Here is an 18,279-nt window from a genome sequence, read left to right as displayed (position 1 = left end):
TTTGTGTGGTAGCTTACAGAAATTTTTTTATTTTTATTTTTTTTTTTTTTTTGTATTTTTCTGAAGCTGGAAACGGGGAGAGACAGTCAGACAGACTCCTGCATGCGCCCCACCCGGATCCACCCGGCACGCCCACCAGGGGCGACACTCTGCCCACCAGGGGGCGATGCTCTGCCTCTCCCGGGCGTCGCTCTGCCGCGACCAGAGCCACTCTAGCGCCTGGGGCAGAGGCCAAGGAGCCATTCCCAGCGCCCGGGCCATCTTTGCTCCAATGGAGCCTTGGCTGCGGGAGGGGAAGAGAGAGACAGAGAGGAAGGGGGGGGGGTGGAGAAGCAAATGGGCGCTTCTCCTATGTGCCCTGGCCGGGAATCTTACAGAAATTTTTATAGAAGATATTTTTTGTGTGGGATTTTTCCTTCTTATTAAAAGTAATATTATTGATTTGAGAGAGATAAAGAGATATCTACTTGTTTCACTTATTCACACATTCACCAGTTGATTCCTATATGTGCCCTGACTGGGGCTTGAACCCACAACCTTGGCATATTGGGATAATGTCCTAACTAACCTGGCAAGGGCCTCCATCCCTTTTTTCCTTCCTGTTTCTTGCTGGATGGAATGTGGATATGATGGCTGGAACTCAAGTGACTCTCTCGTCCATGAGGTGGCTCTGGGAATGGCCCCCATAGAGACGAGACAATACAAGGGGATGGTCTCAGTCTCTGGACCTAGCGGAGCAGGAGCCCGTGCCAGCACCAGACAGCGTGTCTCCAGATTTTACCATGAGGGAGAAAGAAACTTCTCTCTTGTTTCAGCCATTGCTGTTTTGACTGTCTGCTATTCACAGCTAAAGCTAATCTCACATTCAGGGTGAAACTAAGGCAGTCTCCAAAATGGGATGTCGTGTTCATTTATATCTCTCCTCGTCCATCTCTATCCATCCTCCCCAGCTCCTCCGCCCTTCCTCCTCCTTCCAGCGCAAACCAGGAGAACCCTCTCAGGCTGCGCCTAACAGCAAGCTGTCATTCTCAGACCTAAAAACAAACAACAAACAAAACCCTGTTTCCAAAGCTGTTGTTGGTGCCATGGCCACTAACGAGTCGAACCAGCTCTGCTCTGACCTCAGAGACACCTGGGAAAGGGACCATCGAGATTACATGCGTTCCAGCTCTCCCTCCCCCAGAGGTCTCAGAGCCGCCCTCTGCCTACACGTCTCATCATGTCACATAAATGTCCCAGACTGTGAGGAATGGCCACCACTTCCCCAGCCAGCTCTCTCAGTCGAGAAGGAGACAAATGATTTGTCCCTCAGAATGACAGTAATGTGAGGACCGTTCTCTTGAAGCAATGCCAACAAGCACAAAAGGAGAGTTAGGGGGACAGTTCCTCAGAATAGTCTAGGTTACGCCACAGTTCCAAATAAGTCTGACATTTCAGAGCCTTCACAGAACAAAGGTTCACTTCTCCTCCATGTCCACTATGGGCCAGCAGGGGCGCCCGACTCAGTGATGTTAGTGACTGCAGCACAGATGGAAATCACCCAGGGTCCCGCCCTCCTGGAGCCAGGGTCCTCCATGGGCTACTGTATTAAATGCTTTGAACTGGTAGTGACACACATCACTTTTGCTCACAACTCATTGTCCAAAATCGGTTGCATGTCTCCTCATAATTACAGTGGTGACAGGAAATGCATTGCTACGTATCACCTGCCCAGAACTTGACTGAATCCCAATATATGCACCCAGTTTCGTGCTAGGTATCAACGGACTTTCCCTCAGTCCCTGCCCTCAGCCTTCGTGGACCTTACATGCAAACAGAAGAAACAGATAAAAAATGAGGGAGGTGTAACATGTAACTGTCAATGAGGGGCAAGTGCCGTGAAGAAAAGGAAGCCATTGATGTGAGAGAACGTGACTCCAGATTGAGTGGTTGGAGGTTTCTCTTGAGTAGGTGACATTTAAGTAGAGTCACAAATGAAGGGAAACACGTGGAAATCTGGGGGACGGGTCACAGGCAGTGGTGACAGCAGAGGGTGGTGGGAGGTCCCCAGGAATATGTGTGCTTCTTCTGTTTGAGGGACAGAAAGGAGGACACGGGGACTCAGCAGAGTGAGCAAAGGGCAGATGGTAGCCAGAAGTCGGATCAGAAAGGCAGCCAGGGCCTTTATTTTCTTTACAAAACTTTACCTAACGATGCTTTCGTCGTTGGTTTGATTATTTTTTACTGACAGACAGGAAGGCAAACATGTTTGTCCTATTTACCCACTGCTCTGTCTCTAGCCCCTCAGCTACTGCTTTGCATATAAGAGTTAACGAATATGTAATGAATGAGTGAGTGAATGAATGAACAGAGACACCTCCTCCACACTCTCCCTGGGGGCTCCCTCCCCTCCCGGGATTGTCACCCAGTGACAGCCCATGGAGTTTACTGACCGTTCTCCTGTGTTAGCTGACTTCTCTCCAGGTGGCTGGCTCAGCAGGACGAGCAGCTGCCTCCCTGCTCAGCTTCCCAAAACAGAAGGCTGGCCTGACCCCAAAATGCAGCGAGTGGGGAACGGGACAGCAGGCATGTGGCAGGGTCACCGGACAAGTCCTGGGCAATAGAGTCTCATTCTGTTTTCTACTGTGGGTTCCCATGACCTATTATTGGCTCAAGTGCCAATCCTCAACCAGTTGTGTGGCCCAGGGCAAGTGGCTTTACCTCTCTGAACTGTGAGAATCCAATGAGGTCATAAATCAAAGTGCTGAGCACAGCACCTGGTACACAGTCAGTGCTCAGTACATGTGAGCGGTGACCATGATTGTAAGAGGCGGTGGTACAGCGATGAGGTCAAGAAGTCACCTTGCCCTGGTTCGAATCCCAGCTCTGCCACTTAACAGAGACATGGGCAAGTCACATTATCTCACTGTGCCTCGGTTTCTCATCTGTAAAATGGAAAGAAATAATAGTCCCTTCCTTGTAGGGTTGTGGGGAGGATTAGGTGAGTTAACATACATAAACTGAAAGGGCCCAGAATAGAACCCAGCACGTGGCCAGTGCCAGGTAAATGCTAAAGCTGCACGTGTTTGTTTTCTACTGGCCCCTCCCCTCCCCAGGGCCTCAGTGCCGCAAGCCTCCTGAAATGAGAAGGTGGGTGAGGCCACTGAGGCTGTGCTCCCCACTTCCTCTGTGGGCTCCGGGGCTGTGGGTGGGAGGCCTGCAGAGGGAGGAGAGGGAGGGCCTTCCAAAGTAACCCACCTGCAGACTGGCCCCTAAACAAACACAGTTCCAACATAAACTCAGCACCCACTCAACTCCACACACAAGCCCCGTGGGCCCTGGCTGCCCACACAGAGTCCTCCCTCCAGCCCCAGCCCAGGTCCCCTCTGCCTCATGCAGTCACCCTTGCCATCCTGGCTCTCAACCCAGCCAGCCTCGCCCCAGAAGTCATTACAGAGCGAGCCCAGGCTTCTGTGCCCAGCTGTGACGTCAGCCTGAAGCTTCTAGCCTGATGATCTCACCCCAAGTCAAGTGCGGACTCAGTCACTCAAATGTGGTGGAGGGGCGTGGGCGGGCTCAGTCTCCCTCTTGGCTGGAGGGCGGGGCAGGTGGGGGTCTGAGTCAGTCAGCTCAGCAGGATCAGAGACACAGAACAACCCGGGTCCTCTCCCAGGCCCTGCCGCCCCATAGCTGCGTGCACGGGCCAAACTCTGCGCCTCTGTTTCCTCACCTGCAGAACGGGGGTGGTGGTGCGCTCCCTTGTTGTTGTGAGGGCCTCGTGAGATAAGGTGTTCAGCTGCTCACCGCAGTGGCAGGTGCACAGAAGGCTCGAAAAGATGGTGATTGTTTTTATTCTCCATATTATTTTTAGCAAAGTGCCTCATGCAGGCACTGCTTAGCATCAAACTGATTTCTCAGCCAATGACTCATTGAATTCCTTAGCACCCCCACCCCACCCCACCCCATGGGGAAGGCAGGGCTGAGACCCGGAAGCCCACAGAGGGAGAATGGCATGCCTCAGATTGCCCACCTGTTGAGGACCCATCAAAGACTGGAACCAAGCTTAAGGAGCCTTCCTGTCCAAGGATGATTTGTGAAGTCATTCTCCAAGCCACGTGGGAGAGGCAGGGAAGCTGAGAGAACAGGCCCTTTCTGGGCTTCATGGTTCAGCCCGGCCCCCCTGCCTGGGTACCGCACCTGTTGACAAGTAGCACTGTTCACAATCATAAGGATAGAAGCTACCATTAATTAACATGTCCTACAACTGTTTTCTTATCTGGAAAGGGGGATAAGGTTAGTACCCTTAGGTCACAGGAGGGACTGTCAGTGAGGATGAAGCAAATGAGTTATTTGTGGAGCACTTAGAACAGGAACGGGTACAGTGAGAGTTGTATGAGAATTCACCACTGAAAATACAGGAATATCAGTCTGCTGAGTGCGTGAGGAGGATAGCCTCGTGCATTCCTCACACTATTAAGTCCATTTTACAGATGGAAAAACTGAGGGCTCAAAGATGCCCGGGAACCATGGGACTGCCCTCAGCAGACACTGAAGGCAAACTCTGACAGTTTGCAGGGGCAGATTGCAACCCAAGGTCACTGGGCTCCCTGACCTCTCATCCCCTTTTGCAGGTCCTCAGCGGGGAGGCAGGATGCAGCAAGCTCTGGGGAAAGTATTTGCAGAGGGTGACCTGAGCCTTCAGCCAGGCAGAGGGTTATTAATAGCCAGGTCTAAGTGCCCCGCTTTGGGGGCGGGAGGGTAGGGCGGGGCCTAGCCCGGCTGGGGGCGGAGACTGTTCCAAGAGCTTGCTGAACTGGACGCAAAGGCCCCTCCCAGCCAGCCCCGTGGGAGCCCAGCTGGTACCTCCCGGATTCTCCGGGGCTAGTTCATCACCTCCGAATACTCCTGTGACAGACAGGAGGCGCTTGCAAAACCCGCCTCCAGCCCCCAGCAGCAGTAGATAAAAGGCTCTCAGCCCAGAAGCCCGGAGAAGTTTCTAGGCCGGCGTCCCGGGGTTTATTAAGCTCCTGGCTCCACTCTAGACCATAGCGGCTCTGGCTGTGAGCCTAGGCGGCCTGGGAGGACAGAGTTTGTCGGATCTCTGGTGAGGCGGTGTGCAGAGGGGCTCTCTGGGATTCTGCCGGACCAGCCAGGGGTCGCCTTTGGGGGCTGGGACCCCAGCCTGGTGTGTGCCTCCGCCCTTGGCAGTGGATGGTTCAGCAATTTCTGAGGCTGAAGAATAAGCGTGGAAGGCTAGCCCACCCACGTCACCGCGCTGTGTGACCTTGGGCAGGTGGCTCCCTCTCTCTGAGCCTCCGTTTGTTCTCCAGCTCAGCATCCGCCATGGCCGATGGTCAGATGCCCTTCCCCTGCCACTACCCAAGCCGCCTGCGCCGAGACCCCTTCCGAGACTCACCCCTCTCCTCCCGCCTGCTGGATGATGGCTTCGGCATGGACCCCTTCCCCGACGACTTGACTGCAGCTTGGCCCGACTGGACCCTGCCTAGACTCTCTTCGGCCTGGCCAGGGTCCCTGAGGGCTGGCACCATGCCCCGGGTGCCCATCCCCACATCCAGGTTTGGGGTCCCTGTTGACGGCAGGAGCCCGCCACCCTTCCCTGGAGAGCCCTGGAAAGTGTGTGTTAACGTGCACAGCTTCAAGCCAGAGGAGCTGATGGTGAAGACCAAGGACAGATATGTGGAGGTGTCTGGTGAGTGGGGATCAGAGGGAGAGAGAAAGCCGGGGTTGGGGGTGAGGTGGCTTGTAGGCCTCAGCCCTGGGAATAGAGGACTGATCCTTAAAGGGGAAGCTGTGACAGCATGTCACAGGTGACTTCAGGGTTCAGGAATGCAGCCCACAGGAGTTATCTTGAGGAAAGACTCTCCTCTCCTGGCTCCGGGGAGAAATCTTAGCCTCCCCCAGCTGCGGAGGGCCTTGAGGCGCTGTATCCACAGGCAGGAAATCGAAACCACGTCGGACAGTTTGACAGAAAATGTCATAGAAAGAAGTGAAAGATATAGAATAAAAAGGCACAGAAGACATGGGGTTCCTTGCACCCCATCATCACAACAGAGTCTAGCAGGGTGCGTTTGATGCCAAGTGCTGACTGTGTTAATAACCAGCTCAGGTTTCCAGGGAAATGCTTCCCTGTCCCAGATAAGGAAACTGAGGCTTAGTGGACATTTTATTGATACTAATCGGTGACCTTGACTTACTGCCTGCTAGGTATCAAGTGCTTTATCTGTAGCATCTCAGTTAATACAACCAGAGGACATGGTGGAAACTGAGGCACAGAGAGACTAAGTTAACTGTCCAAAGGCCACAGGAGATTCAAACCCTGAGTGTCTGGGAATGGGAGGCTGAAGTAAATTGGTAATTTAAGCACCTACAAGGGGCAAAGGACCAGGCTAAAACTCATAGTCCTGCTCCCAAAGAACCCTCACTCAGCCCTGTAAAGCAGAGGTGTCTAGTGCCATTTTGCAGCTGAGGCTGAGACCCAGGCAAGATTCGCCCAAGGTCACGGTGTGAGTCAGCAGCAGGAAGAGTCTGGGCCTGCCCACGATTCCAGGCACAAGGCCCTTGTCACCACCAGGTCCCAGCCGGGTAGAGGGAATGCTCCGGGCTAAAGAAGAGAGGAGGCTGGAATCCCAGCTCCTTTAAAGAGAAGCTTTCTGTTGCTTCCCTTCCAATTAAAGCTCTATTAAAAAGAGCATGTTCCCCAGCAGGCTCTGCCGGCCAAAAATCAATAAAAACCATTGCAAACAGGCTGGGCCGTGAGAAGCCCGGCAGGGCAGGACGGCATGCAGGGGGAGTTTCAAAACCTGGCAGATCAGAATTATAAACATCAGAGGTTCTGGCGGGTGTGGTGGGTCAGGAGACAGGCAGGGGCCACGTGCTGATGGAGGTGGGTCAGCCAGGGCTCTCAGAGTTGGCTGGGGAACTGGCCCCACCATTAACCAGCAGGATGTGCAAATTAGTTAACTTTTCTCTGCTTTGTATCCCAACCTGGAAATTAGGGTTCAAAGGGCTACATGGCATCAGGCTTATTGTATTAATGAGGTGATGAGTGCAGTGTGTCTGTGTCTGTGTGGTGCCCGAAACATGGTGGGTCAGTATTGTTATTGAAGTTGACGTTGTTAAAATGCTGGCCATACAGTAAGTCCTGATAAATCATAAATGGTAGATGGTCTTTGAGACCTGGATTTGAATCCTGACTCCAGTGTTGACTCTCTGGATGGATATGGACAAGAAAGTCTTTTCACTGCTCTGAGCCTCAGTTTCCTCATCTGCGGAATGGGGATCACAGCAATACCTATTCTGTAAGGCTGTGGGGAAGATGAAGTCTATGTGGACAATATGTAAATGCAGAGTCTCTGTAAAATGGAGCTAATGGTGATGCCTGCCTGGCGCTCTCTAAACAGGGTGATCATTGCCACTCTACGTCTTTGTTTTAATTGGTGTTCCAGAGTTTTCCATCCCAGCTAGGAGGGTCTCCATGCCCTGTGGCCCTTCCAGGAGACATCTGTCCAGCCTGGGGAGCTTTTGTTCCATCTCTATCTTTGTTTCTAGGTGCACTTTTCTTTTTTTTAAGAGAGAGAGAAGGAAGGGCAAGAGACAGAGAAACATTGATTTGTTGTTCCACTCCTTTATGCATTCATTAGTTGATACCTGTATGAGCCCTGACTAGGGATCGAACCGGCAACCTGGACATATTGGGACGATGCTCTAATCAGCTGAGCCACCTGGCCAGGCCTGAAGGTGCTTCTTAACAGGTGGTTTCTGAATGCTCCATGCTGGAACCCCACTCAAGTACCTTACTAACCAAGAGGCTTTGAATGAGTTATGGAGCCTCAGTTTGCACATCTGTAAAATGGGGTCACTGAGGAACTTAAATAAGGCAGAGACAGACAAAGCCTTTTTAGGCTGTAAAGTTCTGACAGGTGTACACTTAGCAACCTCAGCTTGCCCGAATCCAGACCCCCTGACAGTACATACAGAGACTCTCATAAAAGTTTAAAAAAATCAGATCAATATCACAGTCTCCATTTAAATAGCAGCTTTAAAGGGAAGTCAGAAGCTCGAGACAGCCTCCCATCCTGCATCGCATAAAGACAGGCCTATTCTTCCCCTAGCACAGCACTGCGGGGTGGGCACTGTGCAAATTACCCGATAGGCTGGCTCCCTGGTTCCTCACAGGGACTTCTAAAGAAATATGGGTAGGCTCATTACACCCATTTTACAGATTAGGGAACTGAGGCCCAGAGAAAGAAGCTCACTTAAGATCACCTGCTTCTCCATGGCAATGTCTGAAATTCAAAGCCAGGCCTACTTAGTGCCCAGTCAGGATGGCTGGGTCTGCTTCTGGCGGTGTGGCCCTGGGCAAATCCTACCTACCAGCTCCTACCCTCGGCTTTCTACTGGTCTTGTGAGAAGGTGGACTAGCTCAGTACTGTCCACACTGTGTGCTTTAAGACGTCCCTAGCGGAGGAGGGCATCCAGAATTCTAGAAGGTGCCAGAGGAAACCAGAGTATAACCAGGTCTCCTTGCTGTGGGGCTCACCAGGGCCTTGCGTGTGCTCACGTAGCTTCTGAGTCTCTGAGAGATGGCCCCGTGTTATCTGACCACGTACGAGCGTCCAGTTCCAGCCCAGTGTTTGGACAGCACTAAACTAAAAGATTCCCATCATGCCTCACACACACGCCTACCCCACCCTGCAGCCACGGCCAAGAAATGTTCCCTTCATGGGCCACTGGGCCAGGCCCTGGCCAAGGAAGGGACTGGAAAGCCCCTGAGACCTCTGCCTCCCCTGGCAACAGGGTCTTCTCTCGTTAGCGGCTGGTGGTATCCCCGAGGGGCCGATGCCTGCATTTCTCTGAGCCTGTGGAGAAAATGGTGGCTACCAGGGCCTGTGGCTTCCCAGCCTTCAGATGAGTTCTTTTTTCTTTTCTTTAATCATAATAATTACTTTTCTCTGTTTATAAAAATCAAATACTGTCATGTAGAAAATATAAACGGGAAAGCAAAATAAGAAATTAAAAATCACTCATCATCCTTAAACTGCCCCTAATAAATAGACATTCAAATAATATGCAAATTATGCTTCCAAGATACAACTCCTTCCAACACCTTCTTTCAACCAAATCAACCTGGTCCAGGCCCTGCCTTGTAGAAACCATGGCGTGGACCTCGCTCAGAGGGCCTGTCCTCCTTAACTCCAGCACAGACAGGGAAGGTGCGCCTGTGAGGAGCAGCCCTGTCCCCAAACATCAAAATAAACTGCAAGCATTCACCATCACACAGTATTTTTACAACTTAACAAAGTGATTCTGTGACTCACCCTCATGAGCTCCTCACAGTAACCCAATAATTAAAACATCATTGGCATCCCCATTTTAAAGAACAGGAAACTGAAGCTCCGGGAGCAGCAGAACCATGCCAGCCTATGTCACAGCAGGGACTCAAGTCCCAACCCACATACCTGTCTTTGAACCTTTGCTCTGGCTCTTCCAAGCTGGGTGACCTCGGGTGCATCACTTAACCTCTCTGAACTGTTCTCTAGCTAAGAAACAGTAGCGAGAAAAGTACTTGCATCTCTAAGGTTGTTGGGAGAATTAAAAGAGGTGATGATATAGGTAAGGTGCTTAGAACTGTGGCTGACACCAACAGAGAGCTATACGAGTTTGCTCTTCTCCTCCTCCTCTTCCACCTCTTCCTCCTCCTTTATTATCCCCAGGATACCAAGTGTGCAAAGGGCTGAGTCAGAGGCTCTGGCCTGTCCCCAAGGAGAACAGGCCTCCAGAGGCACAGGCTTTGAGGAGGGTGCTACCAGAGAACAGACAGAGCTCCTCTGGCCACAGGCCCGTGTCGGAGCCGGGCAGTTGCTGGTCACGGACTTGGCAGGTCAGAACAGACTCTCAAAGCATCAGCACATTCACGGAATAGCATGTTCTCGTTAGCTCAACGTTCCACTTTCGAATTCCGATAAAGGTACCCCTTTCTGCCCAGCTGGTGGAAGAAATAAATGGCTGTAGCCTTTCCTAGGGGTGATGTAGCAGCACAGATCAAACATTCTAGAACTTGGAGCTTATCCTAAAGATGTCATCGGGCTGGGTGGGAAGATCTAGCTACAAGAATGTTCAGTGCAGTGAGATTTTTGCCAATCTCAGGAACTGTCTCAGTGCCCAAAAGCTGGGAAGAGGCTACATGACCTTATATATCTCCGCAGTGACTGTATTCACAATGCAGCCATTAAAAGCCATGTTGGAGAATATTTGCCATAATACCAGAAAATAATTATGTGTTAGCGAGACATAAAAGCAGGTTTTAAGTGTAATGCACACTATGATCCCATTTGATAAACTATGATACACATCTATACTATATAACATTTAGACATTTCTAAGTTGCAGAAAGAAAAGTTTGGAATATATAAAAAAAATGTCTGGTTTTTCTCAGGGCAATGGGATTATGGGTTGTTTCAAATGATTTTTTCCCTTCATTTTCTATGTTTTCTAACATATGCATGCATTATCTTATAATCAGGAAAAATACATTAAGAAAGGGGTAGTGAATAATAATTTTTAAAAAGCCATTAATGGCCCCGGCCAGTTGGCTCAGTGAATAGGGCGTTGGCCCGGCGTGTGGAAGTCCCAGGTTTGATCCCCGATCGGGGCACACAGGAAAAGTGACCATCTGCTTCTCCTCCCCTCCTTCTCCCCCTTCTCTTCCCCTCTCCTAGACAGTGGCTCGGTTGGTTCAAGCATTGGCTCTGGGCACTGAGGATAGCTCAGCTGGTCCAAGCATCAGCCCCAGACGGGGTTGCCTGGTGAATCCTGATCAGGGCACATGTGGGAGTCTGTCTCACTATCTCCCCTCCTCTCACTTAAACAATATATATATTTTAAGCGATGAATAATATAATCACCTATAAATTTGTCAGTTTTTCAAAATCTAGACTGTAGAAAAAACACTATATCCTACAGGTTATTTACAGCCTAGATTCCCACGCCCCTCAGAAGGGTTCATAGCCCTGGAATGTGACCCAGGAATGAGGAGGTGAATGGCTCTGCTGGGCACTAATTTTTTGTTTAAAGAGAAATTAGAGGCACTCTCTCCATTTATAAAAATAAGAATGCAGAAAGGCCATGAGGTTCAGAATTTGTTATATAAATTGCAAGGTCATAGCTGGTTTAGGCCCAGGCCTCCTGTAATTTCATGTTTTTCCTTCCTCAGGAAAGAAAAGAGGAGAGACTCTCCCCTGCACCCTGTGGGGCAGGTGGAATTCCACATCCATGGTGCCTAACGTCATTTCTTACGTAGGCCCCCTATGGAGAGTCTGGGCGGTTAGCAGCTGGAAGCATTTCCAGGTGGTACAGGTGCTGTGACTCAGAGAACTAGCTGGAAGCTGGGACAGGCAGAGAGGCCTCCGACCCCAGCACTTGGCTCGGACTCAGAGAAAGCTGGCTCAGAGGCTGGGGCTGCCATGCACCTGCCGGCCTCAGTTAACATCGGTAACCAAGGGAGAAAGACACCCATCCTCGCGCGGGATAAGGGCTCTATGAGCTGTGAAAGCCAGCCGGGCGGCAAACTAGCCCTCCTGCTTCCTCACTATCGTTCTGGGACACAGCCTCAGGGTTCTGGCGGCCGGTTAGGGGACTGATCGGTGTCAAGTGCAAGACTTAGAAGACACAACGCAACACGCACCATGAGGCCCAGTTCTGTCATTTTCTAAGACAAACACATAATTGTCACAAACTGTGGTCAAGGCCTCCTGCCCTGCCCATTGTCTAATTTCATCTTCTCGGCAGCCTGGGAAGTGGGTTCAGGTGAGGGACCTGAGGCTCAGACACCTGGAGCCTCTTGATCAGGCCCCAGGCGGTGCAATGAAGCCGTGGAGGACCAGGATGCAAGCCTGAGTCCTCCCCAGGGACTTAGATACTGACCTGTGGCTTTCCCCTCCCTTCCAGGCAAACATGAAGAGAAGCAGCAAGAAGGAGGCATCGTTTCCAAGAACTTCACAAAGAAAATCCAGTAAGTAGCTTGGCAGTGGGGGGTTTCTGTGTGAGAATGGAGGGTGAGCAAGGTGCCTGGGACCTGAGATCTGGGATCTGTACCCTCTTTCCCAACCCCCGCCCCCGATGTGAGAAGCAGGGAGAAGCAGACAGACTCCTGCATGGGCCCAACCGGGATCCACCGGGCATGCCCACTAGGGGGCAATGTTCTGCCCATCTGGTTGCTTGGCTGCAACCAGAACCATTATAGTGCCTGAAGTGGAGGCCAAGGAGCCGTCCTCAGCGCCCGGACCAACTTTGCACCAATGGAGTCTTGGCTGTGGGAGGGGAAGAGACAGAGAGGAAGGAGAGGGGGAAGGGTGGAGAAGCAGATGGGCGCTTCTCCTGTGTGCCCTGGCTGGGAATCGAACCCGGGACTTCCACACGCCGGGCCAATGCTCTACCGCTGAGCTAACCAGTCAGGGCCTGGGGTCTATACTCTCTTGAGGGTCTCTGCTGTGGGACGCCCCCAGGGCAGGGACATGAACCCTCACTTTGAAGGGGGAAAATATGTCACAGCAAAGGGCTCATGCGAGTGGGGGAAGACCACCAGGCGGACTCAATGAGGCAAAGCCACCCTGAGGCCCTACTGGCCATTCCTGTAGGAAGAAGGGACAGTAAGGTACTAAGGCTTCAGGGACACACCTCTTCTCATCAGTGTCACCCCACTATGTGTACTTCCAGCCCCATAGTCTTTGTCCAGTCATGGTTGCATTCTGCCTTTGCTGGCAGCAAAGCAGTGCAGGGGGAAGAAGAGACATTACCCTCCCTGTATTATGGGGAAACTGAGTCTCGCACAGGTCAAAGGACACACCCAAGGTCCTTACAGTTAGGACAGCCCCAAATAGCTCCCTGAGTTCTGAGTTTAGTGCTCACTCTTAGAGCAAAGAACACCCTTTCCTGGTCAGTGAGAGGGACAGATGGCTATCCTGGCCTCATGGACTCACTGACTGAAAATATATAAAATGAGATTGTGGCGCAGTGATCTACACCCAGCAGTTCCTCCTAAGCGGCGACTTGTTATTGCTGTTAGCGTTGTTGTTATTGCATCTTAATTCCACACCAGCCCGGGCCCACAAAGCCCACCCACGTCGGGAGAGATGGCATTAGCTGGATTCCAAGGCTCAGTCCTGTATCTCCCCCCACGTGCCCGTTCCTGACCCGCCTGGTGCCTCCCGGTTCTCGGAAGCGGTGGACACTTCCCAATAAGGCAAACACCAAAGTGTTTTTCTTTGCGTTTCCCTTCACTGGCTCGCCTGCCACCCCCAAGACTCACACCTCCCCTGCGTGGGCCAGCTTGACAGATCAAACGTTGCTAAGAGGGGGAAGAATGGGAGAGAGGAGAGAGGGGGAGCTGATGTTGCTTTCAAGAGGCTCAAAGAAGGTCACCGGATGGAGTCACAGGCAGGGCAAAGTGGTGAAAGGGACAGAGCCAGGGAGAAGTCCACGGATTCATCATCTTACAAAGATGAATTTTCATGGATTTCGCCATCTCTGAGGCCTCAGGGAAAACAGTTTGCTGGAAGTCACTTGACCTGATAGAAATGTCTCAAGCGGCTCCGGGCAGGGCTGCTATTTAGCTGGACTGGGCTGCTTGTTACAATATTGGACTAGCCGTTGCCCTGAGCCCCCCAAGTGCCCTCTTTAGCCAACCAGCCATCCTGACCCTGTCCTGGGACCTCCCAAAGCTCCCCATGTCCCAGTAACTACAGGATCTCCAGGACCCTCCTGCGTCACCATGGCATGAACCCATCCATTCTGGTTGGTCAGCGTCCAGCTGCCTGTTGCTAAGAATGTTCATCACCCCTGGATGTTAGGCATCCTGGCTCCTCCTAAAGCCGCTTATGTTCCCACATTTTCTCAGGACGGGTCATGACGGGGAACCAGACAATGTGTGGGGCATAGACTCGGGGCTCAGTCCCTGGGAACTAACCTCATTAAAACCTCCAAACCAGCCCTGGCCGGTTGGCTCAGCGGTAGAGCATCGGCCTAGCGTGCGGAGGACCCGGGTTCGATTCCCGGCCAGGGCACACAGGAGAAGCGCCCATTTGCTTCTCCACCCCTCCGCCGCGCTTTCCTCTCTGTCTCTCTCTTCCCCTCCCGCAGCCAAGGCTCCATTGGAGCAAAGATGGCCCGGGCGCTGGGGATGGCTCTGTGGCCTCTGCCTCAGGCGCTAGAGTGGCTCTGGTCGCAATATGGCGACGCCCAGGATGGGCAGAGCATCGCCCCCTGGTGGGCAGAGCATCGCCCCTGGTGGGCGTGCCGGGTGGATCCCGGTCGGGCGCATGCGGGAGTCTGTCTGACTATCTCTCCCTGTTTCCAGCTTCAGAAAAAAGAAAAAGAAAAAAAACAAACAAAAAAAACAAAACACCTCCAAACCAGGTCACCTGGTCAGAGACCTGACCGAGCCCATTCCCACCACGGGGCCTCAGCGCCCCCATGGGTAAAGTGAGAGCATTGTCCAGGAAAGTCACGAAGATTCTCTGGGACTCTGCCAGTCTGTGGTCCAATGAGGCTGCAATCTGTGCTTGAGTATTCACAGCTGTCAGGGTGTGTACTGGTAGGGCCCATGACCACAATGACAACGTAGACGCTAACACCTGTCAAGCACTTCCTGTGTGCCAGACGCGTTAATTCTCACATCACCCTAAGAGACAGGTACTTTTATTACCCCCTTTTCCTATACGGAAATAGGTTCAGGGAGGCAAGATCCCTAGCTCAAGGTCACACAATGAGGAAGAATCGGCATTAGCAAGAGTTGGCCCACCCCCAACGGCCAGGGGGAGGCCCAAACCCTTGGCCTTGTCTCTTCTTCAGATGCTTGACTTGGCCGCTGCCCAAGCTCCCCCTTTCTCTCCCCTCCTTCCCAGCAGGCCCCTTGTTAATGTCCGTGGCTCTGAACTGGCAGGCGTCTCCTGGGGAGAGGGGACTCATGGGAATGCAGGTTCAGTTTGCTGTTCACAGCAAAACACCCCCAGCCCCTCCAGGAAGGGTCCTGCCCATGACCAGGAATGCGCTTACCTCACTTGGTTCTTTCTTCATGATTGTAACTTTGCTTTTATAATGGGCAGAGCCAGGAAAGCTCAGTGGTGATTGAAGCTTCTTGCTCTCCCCCCCTTATACCCACGGCCCTTTTTTTCAAAAGTCTGGTGCCAAAGAGGCAGTAGAGCAGCACAGTCCACAACTCTGTGTTCAGACACCAGGACTCCAATTCCGTTCCCATCTGGCGCTCATCAGCTGCGTGACCTCGGGCAGACCCTTTCACCTCTCTGATCCCGGCCTCCCCATCTGTAAATTAGGGATAGGACTAGAACTCGCCTGGGGGGATTAATGTTAACAGCTGACTGAGAGGATTCAGGCGGAGTGCCTGGCACACGGAAAGTGCTCAGAGGTCCTAGGTTTCGTTATTTGTATTAATAATGGTGTCCCAAAGAAGGCATTACATCTTCTCATGACTCCAATAGTTTGTTGTCCCAGACAGCCTCATTCACACAGAATAATCCAAAAATCATAAAAATAACTTCAGAACTGGGAAAACAAAACGATTATTAACTACTGCAAAATACTGAATGTGTGCCCCAAGTCACGGCTCATCGGTATCTGAAGTCTAGCCATGTAGCCAGCCTGACCCCTATTAATGCCACCAATCCACATGGCAAATGGGAATGTGTCACCTGCTGTGAGTCACGCTTTACTTATGCTCTATACAGGGATGGTAGGGGTGGCCATTTCGGCCAACAGCTGGTGAGTCGTGGGCGCTAGGTGGAGACCTCCACCTAGGGTCCGACACGGGGGCCACGGCTCCCTTGCGAGTTGCTGTGAGAGCAGCGCTTTACCATTGGCAGAGCATGTTCAGGTCCTTTGCGAAGAATCTCCAAAGCTTCAGATATGGTACAAGTGTAACATGATGATATCAGTTCTGCAGAAGAAGAAACAAACTCAGAGTAACTGAGTGACTGTCCAAGATCACACGCAGAACTAGAAAGGGGCAGGGCCAGGATTCAAACCCAGCACTGCAGGTCCCCAAAGCCTAAACTCTTATAAAAAATGTTTTCTTTCCAGGGAATCAAAGAGTGCCTGGGCTGTAGTAGAATAATAAATGAATAAATGAATAACAATAAATAAATAATGAATAATAGATAAAATCTTGTGCTTCCCCTAGGCTCCCTGCAGAGGTGGATCCGGCAACAGTATTTGCCTCACTTTCCCCAGAGGGCCTGCTGATCATCGAGGCTCCCCAGGTCCCCCCTTATTCACCATTTGGAGAGAGCAGCTTCAACAACGAGCTTCCCCAAGACAGCCAGGAAGTCACCTGTACTTGAGACCCCAGTCTTGGCGCATCCTTGTTACCCCCAACCCCAGGGCTTCTCTGATTCCAGGGTACAATATACACTGCTTTAGCTGAACTCATAGATTTATTTAGTGTGACTAAAATGTTGGGGGTCCTGGTAATCTGACCAGTCCCTAGATAGCGTAGTACTAGGTTTTTGCACTAGAGGACGCAATTGGCAAGTCATGCTTGGTTGCGTTAGTCCAAAGTGCTGGGAGTTTTTCTTTCTTTACTTTTCCAATCTTGATTTAAAAAAAAAAAAAAAAAAGGGCAGTACATTCAACAGTTGCAAAGTGTATAAAAGGGGACATAACATTTCACACTGTAACTTACCTTGCACCTAATGCAAGTGTTGGTTGCTTTTCTCTGGGGACCTCACATTACTCAGATTCCTACTCTGGGCTCCCAATGTCCGTGCCTGCCCCCTGGTTGGTTGATGGAGCCCGTGAGCTCACCCTATTGTGTTTCTGTAGCCTGGCCTACAAAGGGTGATCAACCGGTCTTACATCCCCCAGTGGGATTTATCCAACAGCCCCACGAAAACAAACAGTGCCTTCTGCCCTCCACCAGGCATCCACAGCACGTTCCAAAGCCGGCAATCCCTGAGGACTTCGGAAACCCCTCGGTTTATCTTCTGGCTAAACTCCCCCCTTTCTTGTGCCTACTATGTCCTCGTTGGGATTGTTATAGAGGGGGCTATCTCCAGACAGCTCCACCAGGAACCAAGCAAAGGCTAGACAGCCTGGCAGGCAGGATAGTTTATTGTGTATATGGGTGGGAAGTGTGTATTGTTGTTATTTGAATTGTGCTGTTCTTTAGAGGAAAATAAAAACAGTAAATAATAATAATAATAAAGGAACTGATGTTCTTACCCTTGTGTGCATCTTTTGATTGAGGAATTAAATGCTGTACCACTTAGATTTTCAATATCAATCAGGAATGCTTGTGGCTGCAAATGATAACACCCAACAAATAATGACATAACACATCTATGGTCTAACTTTACAAGAAATCCAAATATAAATGATTTCACAATTATTTTTTCAGCTGTTATACCACCAAAAACATGAAGTATTTCCTTCTTTTCTCCCTGCCATCTCTGACAAGTCTACAAAGTCTATCCTCATGTTTGCAAGATGGCTGCAGCAGCCCCGAGCATCTCATCCTCAAGTGGCAATGTATAGGGAAAGAAGGCAGGGGTAAAAGGGTCTTCTCATTGGGCATTCTCCTTTATCAGCTCAAGGTTTCTTCCAGGACCTCTCAGCAGACTAATCTCATCTCATTGACCAAAACCAAGTCATGTGTCTATCCTGAAGCCAATCCCTGGCAAAAGGGAAAGGGATGGCCATGATGGGCTTAGATCAATCTTGATTTGTCCTCTGAGGCCAAGAACACTGCTGCCTGAACAAAACAAGATTCTGTCAGGAAGGAGGAAAGGGGCATAGCAGCTGTAAGGGGAGTCAAACAGGGCAATGACTGTCACAAACAGATGCTACTACGGGCACAGAACCCTGGACATGGGGTGCATCAGTCAGAACTCTCTGTGCTAGGTACCGGGAAACCCTACTCAAACTGATTCAAGCACAGATGGGTATCTATTAGTACACATGGCTGAGAAGTCCAAGATAAAATTTCTTTCAGGCTCCTGATGAAGTCAACAGAGCTCAGTTTCTCTCCATCTCTTGGTCCTGAGGTGTTGGCTCCATTCCCAGTCTCCCTGTTGTCCCCTGCCTCCCCTGCTCCTTGTCCTCCGTGCCCCCATGTCCTCTCATGTAGTCACAAGACAACGCAGTTGCTACAACCCCACATCCTTCCACATTCCAGTCTCCAGGGGGAATAGTCTTTACCCATAGCTTTGGTCATATTCCCAAAGTCATTCCAATTGGACCAGCTGGAGTCACCTGACCATCACTGAGCTA

The 18,279-nt window shown here is 51.1% G+C and overlaps 1 protein-coding gene across 1 annotated transcript; it reads left to right on the top strand.

The window, feature by feature from the left end:
* Positions 1-4,835: 4,835 nt before the first annotated feature.
* HSPB8 (heat shock protein family B (small) member 8) lies at positions 4,836-17,231 on the top strand. Its single transcript, XM_066370798.1, has 3 exons — positions 4,836-5,689; positions 11,947-12,010; positions 16,193-17,231. The coding sequence occupies exons 1-3, from the start codon at positions 5,323-5,325 to the stop codon at positions 16,350-16,352; spliced, it is 591 nt and encodes a 196-aa protein (XP_066226895.1). The 5' UTR covers positions 4,836-5,322; the 3' UTR covers positions 16,353-17,231.
* The last annotated feature ends 1,048 nt before the right edge of the window (positions 17,232-18,279 follow it).

Source organism: Saccopteryx leptura, chromosome 2 (assembly GCF_036850995.1).
Source record: "Saccopteryx leptura isolate mSacLep1 chromosome 2, mSacLep1_pri_phased_curated, whole genome shotgun sequence".
NCBI lineage: Eukaryota > Metazoa > Chordata > Mammalia > Chiroptera > Emballonuridae > Saccopteryx > Saccopteryx leptura.
This window is presented reverse-complemented; position numbering and strand designations above follow the sequence as displayed.